Below are 8,128 nucleotides of genomic sequence, written 5' to 3'. Positions count from 1 at the left end.
AAGTGTTGTTTTTGCTTTTTGAAGAAAAGATATTGTTTAATTATTTTTTTAAATATACAAAATATTTTTCAAATGGAAAAAAACCTTCAGGTTTTACCTAAAAAGATCTGTTGCACAGTAAAAAGTTCAATAAGTGGCTTGATATTTATTTTTAAAACATTGTGTTATATTTTTAAACTTTAAAAACGTTCTCCTGAAAACGACGTTCGTGAAAGGAGTGAGCGATATGTGACTTACGTGTGTTTTATGTTAAAATAAATAAATAAATAATAATTTCGTTACTATCACACAACAGTCATCTTACGGAATAAAGTACAAATTATTATATTAAGGTCGGCCCTCATATATTAATCTGTACTTTATTCCAAAAAAGCAATCAAACGCGGAGTGTGATAAATTTTTAACATAAGTACAAAATAAAATAAGTCACAATAGATTATAATAAATACTGGTATTTACCAAGTGAAAATTAATTGAAAATGGATAGATATTACTACAGAGCGACTGGCAAATCCATTAATGAAATAAGTACAAAAATTTAAAAAAATTACGGTCAAATATAAGCTTCATAAAAATTTGTAAATAATGTTTTAAGGCGTCTCCCAGTACATATCGCTCACTCCTTTCAACGTCATATTAAAAAAAAATTGATTTTTCAGGAGATCGTTTTTAAAGTTAAAAAATAAAATTAAAATGTATCCAAAATAAATATCAAGCCACTTATTGAACTTTTTACTGTGCAACAGATCTTTTGATGTAAAACCTGAATGTTTTTTCTCAATACTTATATTTAAAAAAAAATTAAACAATACCTTTCCTTCAAAATGCAAAAACAACACTTTCTGCCCTGTAGCGGGTAAATATTAAGTTAAAAATATGCCACTTTTGCTGGGATATAGTACATTTTCTGGGCATTATGAAAACTTGTACAACTGAAAATTGTCAATTTTTGATATATGACATTGTTGAAAGGAGTAAGCGATATGTGAAATGATTCGGGTAGAATCTTGCATACATTTAAAAATAAGTGTCTCTGATAAATAAACAGCTTACTAAATTCAACCATGGATGCTGCTGAGAACTCATTTATGAAAGAATTTATCTTATGTTTATATATATAAATATATATATATATATATATATATATATATATATATATATATATATATATATATATATATATATATATATATATTCTTTCTATCTGCACCGTATGGTGCATAAGGCACTGTATCATAGTGGCGCAGTGTTCTTGATCGTTTACACAATAATCAACCCTACGCTTCAGGTATCAGGGTGATATGAAATAAGTATTAAAGTGTAAATTCACTAACATTTAATTTCACCCCAAAAAAATAACGCGAACATTTGATTAATTGAATTTATTTAAAACACAGAAATAATCACAACCAGTAACGATGTATTCTTAACGAAATATAACACGGGTCAGATCAGGGCCAGGAGTCTCTCAGTTCGAGGGGGGTCACAATCGTCTCCTGGTGCTGCTGACTTTGGTCCGGCTGACTCCGACTTTGGCTCACCCTGTTCCTCCAGAAGCAGCGAGGAACTTGACCTTGGGACGAACATTCCAACTGTTTCACTGCAGGAAAGAACATCAATCATTTTAATTCATATACTATAGAATAAAATAACAACTTAATGTAGTTTTTCCATATGAATTTTATTTTGTAATTAAAATATATTTATAACTTGTTTTAAAATCACTTTAAATGTTTTATTATAACATAATTATTATGTCTATCGGTTTCGAAGCTAACCGCTTCTTTATCAATGAATACAAGTATTAATCAGTCTTGAAAAAGAAGCGGTTAGCTTCGAAACCGGTAGGCATTATAATTAAGTTATAATAAAATATTTATAGTGATTTAAAAACAAAGTTATATTTAATGATTAAAGGAAAATCACAAAGTTATTGCTTCAAATATTAATTATAAACATCTTTTTTAGGTTAAAAAAAAAATCCCTTATCCGCACCCGATGGTGCATAAAGCACTGTATCATATAAATCATATGATCATTAATTAACACATGAAGGAAGGGTGATCAGCCCTACCAGAGTATTGAAGAGTAGGTATAGTTGAAAAATGAGGAAAATACAGTAGAACCTGGTTATAACGTTCCTATTACTATCAGAGGAGCGTGTTCTTCAAAACCCTTATCCGCACCCAATGGTGCATATGGCACTGCATCATATAAACGCAGTGTTATCTTGATCATTAACACACGAAGGAAAGGTGATCAGCCCTCCGCTTCAGGTACCAGTCCAGGGTAATATTGAATAAATATTACAGTGAAAAATTTATTTTACTTAATTAAAATGTAAATCAGTTTCCAAGCAAAAAATCAGTCTTGGTAAGAAGCTGTTTGCTTATAATTGTAACCGGTTGACATTATAATTAAGTTAATAAGACATGTCCTGATTTTATTTTTGTAAGTTAAAAAAAAAACATTATTAAATTAAAGGACATCCAGCGCGGTAGCCGAGCATGCAGGGTAATATTTAATAAAATAAGAAATAAAATGCATTATAAGCATGGCAAATAATAAATGCAATTCCGCTAAAACAAGGTCTTCTACAATCTCAATAAGACTATGTTTACTTCTTTGTTCCCTAGCCCTGGCTGCCGCGGCTCTCTTGGCCTCCACCTGCTCCAGCTGAGTGTTGGGGGACTCGCTGAAGAGGGAGTCCATCGAAGGGTTGGACGTCTCCGCCCCGCCCTGGAGGCTCACGCTGGAGCGCTTCTCCTCCAGCCGCTTGAGGAATATCCTCGTCGGGTCAGGGACTGTTTGGCCATCGATTGTCTCTAAAAAAAAATTTCATTCTTGTATTCTCTCAACGATTCTCCAGTTCTTTGGAACGTTGCGCACGGCAACGAGGATAGCCTGGAACGACTAGTTGTGATCGGTAGCCTGGAGGGAAAGAGAGGGAGAGGAAGATCCCCACATGATGGACCGATCAAATTAAGGCAGCAGCAGGCACCTCAGTGGTTGGAGCGCTACGTGCAGCGCAGTCAAGGGATAACTGGAGAAGAGTCATTGCTTCTGCAAGGGTCACAACCCTCAGCAATGAGGAATAAGACAGAGAAGATTCTCTCAATGCTTCTCAAATAAACACAACTAACTAACTAACCATATCACATTGGATATTGATCTGTTCCATGTGTCCGAAGGAGTTTTCCGAAGCGGGATTCTTCTACACATTTAACAAGAGTCCTCTTGTTTACTTTTCAATTTGTTTTTTTTAATGCATACGCCTATAATGTTTCTTTGTAATGTATATATCAATTATTGAATTAATTGAATTGAATTGAATTCAATTGAACCATCACGCCCCTTTTCCGCAGAGGTAGACAGAGTAAAGAATGCCACGCCGACCAGTGCAAAAAGTAACTCCTTACATACCCAGTTTGTAGCACTTGGTGATGATGGTCTCCTTGTACCGGTGGCGGCCGCACACGGGGTTCCCCGAGAGGTCCACGTGTGCAAGGTTCGTCAGCCTGGCAACACTATCGGCCACGCTGTCCAGGCACTTGAAGTTGTTGTCCCTGGCGTTGAGCACCGTCAGGCTGTAGAGGCGCGGCAACTCGGCCAGGTCTGTCAGCTGGTTGCCCATTATGTTGAGGACATTCAGTCTTGGCTGGAAAAATATGTACTGATATATATTCTATTTCGAAACCAACACTGCATCATATAAACACAGTTTTATCTTGATCGTTAACACATGAAGGAAAGGTGATCAGCCCTCCGCTTCAGGTACCAGTCCAGGGTAATATTGAATAAATATAAGACTAAAAAAATCAAGATAACAATGCGTTTATACGATGCAGCGCCCTTTGCACCATTGGGGTGCGGATAAGGGTTTGAAAAAGTAGAAGCATTATGTATATGATGAAATAAATACAAAAAATAAGAAATATATATCAGAAATGTGTTTTCCATTTTTTTTCTATTCCATTTACCCTGACTGAACAGACAATGGGTAGACATTATTGTATTTTTATATTAGATACTGTATAAATGTATTATGTACTTAAATAACTTACTCCCAGAGCTTCTAGACAGCGCGGATCGAAGCAAATAACATCTCGCGTGTCAATATTTTGCTTCTCGATATGTAGCTCCTTCAAATTCTTCAACCCTTCCAGCTTTTCTAGGACCGTTATGAAATTGTATCCCAAATACAGCTTCTTCAAGCTCCTCAGGCATTCCAAGTTCTCTATGGCCGTTAGTTTGTTCCATTGCAGGTATAAATGTGTAAGATTGTACAGGGACTCCAGATTGAGAATTTTTTCAATGTAATTATTGTGCAAGTAAAAGACGACGACATGTTTAGTCCGAGACAATTTAGGCTGAAATTTAAAAACATGTATAAAAGCAAAAGAAAAAAAAGTTCATAAACACTGCATACTGCTAGTGAGCACATTTCGTTCACTCTTTTCAACAACGTCATATATCAAAAATTGACAATTTTCAGTTGTGCATGTTTTCGGAATGCCCAGAAAATGTACTATATCCCAGCAAATGCGGGATATTTTTTTAATTCTTAATATTTTTCAAATGGAGAAAAAACCTTCAGGTTTTACCTAAAAAGATCTGTTGCACAGTAAAAAGTTCAATAAGTGGCTTGATATTTATTTTTAATACATTTTATTATATTTTAAAACTTTAAAAACGATCTCCTGAAAAATAAAGTTTTTTGATATTTGACATTGTTGAAAGGAGTGAGCAATATGCACTAGAGACTATGGCTCTGATAAAGAGAAATACAGAGAAGCTCAAGTATACACAGCGATCCATGGAAAGATCCATTCTTGGTTTTAGCCTGAGGGATAGAATTAAAAATGAATATACCAGGAAAAAAACCAAGGTAAAGGACATCATGGATTGCGTGGCAAAACTCAAATGGCAGGGGGCAGGACATATAGCAAGACAGGACCCCACAAGATGAACCCCAAGAATTTACAATGGAGACCTTGGGAGAATAAAAGAGGTGTCGGAAGACCTTAAAAGAGATGGTCTGACGACATTATCGCTGTGGGGGGTAGAAACTGGTTGCAAGCAGCAACCAACCGGAGGAAATGGAAAAAAGGGGAAGAGGCCTATATCCAGCAGTGGAGGTCAGAGGGCTCATAAAGAAGAAGAAGAAAATGAATGTAATTATTATACAAGTAGAAGACAACGGCATGTTTAGTCCGAGACAATTTATATTTTGTATATTAAAAGCATTGTTAACTTTGTGGTATGGTAATATAACACTCTCCTTTTCATTCATCGTTCTTGTGTAATACTATTTTAATAAACACCAATTCAAAACAATTTATACTGAAATTAAAAACATGTATAAGAGCATGTATAAAAATGTAGAAATAACTAAACAAACCAGCATTTTGAGTGCGTCCAAATACTTGTTTACAAATTTAGATTATCTCCTGTTAGGAGTTTTTTTTAAATATTTTTTGTTTTTGAATTTATGTAATGCAAAAGAATTTTAAATAGAGAAAAAAAAAATCAATATAATTTCACTAGAGACATCTATGGTGAGATGAAAAAAGCTAAAAAGAATAAAAAGCTTGTTTCATCTCACCATAGTCTTCAGTGAAATTCTAGTTTTGGAATAGATTTAAAATGGCAAATAAAAATGTACATTCTCCATTAAATTCAATCGGAAAATGGAGGAGATGTAACAAGTACTTAATTATAAAATTAAGAATAGCTTCAATTGCTAGGGTACTAGGGGTTGCATACTACTTCTACTAGCTTTTGCAAATTAGTATGTACAAGTCCCTTGAGATAATACAATAATATTAAAAACACATCACATCAATATTACAATAGTATTTACAACAAATTTAAATATAAACTTCAAACGACAGAAAGTCCAATATGAGAAGGTTATTGTAATTACATTTAATATAAAATATTTAGCTTACTATTGCTGTCAGAAATTTATCATTCATATAAATATGTGTAACTTTGGTGGGTCGAATTTTCAACGTAGATTTACTTGCTAAATCACCAGATACAACATTTTTCTGTACATCCATGGCAGCTCAAACGGTTACTAGGTAAATTATTGATCAATTAATGTTCCCTTTTTATTACATGCGGTATTTGAGAGATAAAAACGTCAAAAAATTACTTATTCATTTAGATGAATTTTAAATTTGAATACTAATAACACCACAAGATATAAAATTTTCAAAAATCACGAGAGTTTCAAATTTTTTGTTGTTTTTTAAATTTCGTGCAAAGTATAGACAAAATCGATATTATAAATATTCCTGGTACCTACTTTAAAACATAGTTTATGGTTTATCTATTTTTGCGTTCGGCAAATATTTGAAAAGGTGGCCAACCTTTTCAGCAGCCGGGCCAAATTTTAGAAATTAGATATCCTACTAATCCTAATTTCCATAGTAAACATCTTTCTTTTTCTTCTTTAGGCCCTATACGAATTCAAATATTACATAAGATTCCACGTAGTATTGACGCGGTATTGATATATTTTATTGCGCTGATTGCATGCAGACAAGGTGGTCAATTCTGCTGAATTTTGTAAATAGAGATGTGGAATAATTTTGATAACGTACTATAAGGAGCTCAGGTTTGAAGATCACAAATAATAGAGAAGAAATAGAACAAAGAAAAATGAGAATACTATCAATAGCTAAGGGAATTGTATAAGCTTGGATACCTGTACTCTATTAGGTTGTGTAAATTAGAAAGGGACTATTTGTACGAGTCCTTTGAGGCCATCAAAATGGTTTTTGTGCATTAAAAATTGGCAAAAACTTTCCATTTGTAATAACCAAAACTGAACAACAAACGTAATTTATTATTATTTATAAGAATAACCCGCAAAGCCTCTACTTTTAGACGCTTGTCTGCAGGTATTATAGTATGGATAGGGAAGGTAAATGCGAAAAATACACCACAAACACCCAGAGCAATTGAAAATAACTCTTTCTTGAATTTATTTTGAAATTAGCGGGAATCGTGCCAAGTAGGTACTAAAAACTTTGTTATCCATAAAAGTCCCAATAACCATAGAAATTGGTCTGTGCGGAAAACAACCCAACAAATGTCAAACGTCAAAGCTTACGAAAGCGCTTGATTGTCAACAAAACATCGACAGCGTTTTCGCGTGCTTAAGTAGCGTCTACTAAATTACTTGATTTTCATCGAATAGTCTAATCAAATCGTAAGTAAAACTGCAACATTTAATATTTGTCTATCTATTTCTGCGTCAGACGACGCGCCACATAACCTCAATACTTATCATACCGGCGCCGGTTTCCAGGAGCGCACGATGGGCGAGCGGTACAACATCCACAGCCAGCTGGAGCACCTGCAGAGCAAGTACATCGGCACGGGCCACGCGGACACCACCAAGTACGAGTGGCTCACGAACCAGCACCGGGACTCGTACTCGTCCTACCTCGGCCACCCCGACCTGCTGGCCTTCCTGGCGCTGTGCGAGAACGAGGCCAAGGCGCGCGTGCGCTTCAACCTCATGGAGAACATGCTGCAGCCGTGCGGCCCGCCGCCGGATAAGAACGACGAGTGACGCGATTTATTTAAGCTTTAAATGTTTTCTTATAATTTATAAAAACTAAATAAACTTTTTACTATTTTACACATATTTTTTATGTATTCTTCTCCCTCTTACTCCTCTCATTATTGAGGGTTGTGACCCTTGTGGAAGCAATGACTCTTCTCCGGTTATCCCTTGACTGCGCTGCACGTAGCACTCCAACCACCTTAAAATACCCGCGTGCTGAAAACTATTTATAACTCCTTGGTGCGAAGTAGACTCGAGAATGGCTCCATGATTTGGGGGCCACACGAGCTTAAGTACTCTCTTATGGTAGAGAATGTCCAATAGAAGTTTCTGAGGTATCTCTACGTGAGAGAGTACGGCTATTATCCTCGGCTCTACCCGACCCAGTTCCTCCAGGGTATGCTCGGCTACAACAGTCTACAGACTAGAAGGAATGTGTATTTGATTACGCATTTTTATCGATTGTTGCGCGGTATGATCGATAATCCTGAAATTATCCGGAACATTGGTCTGTATGTTCCCGATAGTTACCTAAGACAGCGTCGA

General features: G+C 35.4%; 2 protein-coding genes across 3 annotated transcripts; one reads left to right on the top strand and one right to left on the bottom strand.

Moving 5' to 3' along the window:
* Positions 1 to 1,379: 1,379 nt before the first annotated feature.
* On the bottom strand, positions 1,380 to 6,261 carry LOC148309195 (protein phosphatase 1 regulatory subunit 42-like). 2 transcript variants are annotated; one of them, XM_088260494.1, is made up of 5 exons: positions 5,952 to 6,260; positions 4,065 to 4,370; positions 3,424 to 3,658; positions 2,622 to 2,825; positions 1,384 to 1,600 (listed from the first exon to the last, which is right to left on the bottom strand). In XM_088260494.1, exons 1-5 carry the CDS (start codon positions 6,063 to 6,065, stop codon positions 1,452 to 1,454), a joined length of 1,008 nt encoding a protein of 335 aa, XP_088116620.1. In that variant the 5' UTR covers positions 6,066 to 6,260; the 3' UTR covers positions 1,384 to 1,451. The 2 variants fall into 2 exon arrangements, with proteins under 2 accessions (XP_088116621.1, XP_088116620.1); XM_088260495.1 differs by lacking the exon at positions 4,065 to 4,370 and having other exon boundaries at positions 1,380 to 1,600; positions 5,952 to 6,261.
* Positions 6,262 to 7,084: 823 nt separating this feature from the next.
* Positions 7,085 to 7,663, top strand: Sf3b5 (splicing factor 3b subunit 5). Its single transcript, XM_088260455.1, has 2 exons — positions 7,085 to 7,222; positions 7,322 to 7,663. The coding sequence occupies exon 2, from the start codon at positions 7,331 to 7,333 to the stop codon at positions 7,586 to 7,588; it is 258 nt and encodes an 85-aa protein (XP_088116581.1). The 5' UTR covers positions 7,085 to 7,222; positions 7,322 to 7,330; the 3' UTR covers positions 7,589 to 7,663.
* Positions 7,664 to 8,128: the final 465 nt, after the last annotated feature.

This window comes from Brachycentrus maculatus, unplaced genomic scaffold, assembly GCF_059751285.1.
Source record: "Brachycentrus maculatus isolate JH-2025_06_01 unplaced genomic scaffold, ASM5975128v1 h1tg000136l, whole genome shotgun sequence".
Lineage (NCBI taxonomy): Eukaryota > Metazoa > Arthropoda > Insecta > Trichoptera > Brachycentridae > Brachycentrus > Brachycentrus maculatus.
The sequence above is the reverse complement of the archived record's forward strand: the minus strand, read 5'-3'. Positions and strand labels throughout refer to the sequence as shown.

What these genes read in the sequence shown, in the direction of transcription:
- Sf3b5 (XM_088260455.1), top strand. Translation starts at nt 7,331, where the DNA reads ATGGGCGAGCGGTACAACATCCACAGCCAGCTGGAGCACCTGCAGAGC.
- LOC148309195 (XM_088260494.1), bottom strand. Translation starts at nt 6,065, where the DNA reads ATGGATGTACAGAAAAATGTTGTATCTGGTGATTTAGCAAGTAAATCT. An exon ending in ATAAATTTCTGACAGCAATA is followed by an intron (nt 4,371 to 5,951) that starts GTAAGCTAAATA and finishes TTTAAATTTCAG; the next exon opens with CCTAAATTGTCTCGGACTAA. An exon ending in CACCAAGTGCTACAAACTGG is followed by an intron (nt 2,826 to 3,423) that starts GTATGTAAGGAG and finishes ATTTTTTTTTAG; the next exon opens with AGACAATCGATGGCCAAACA.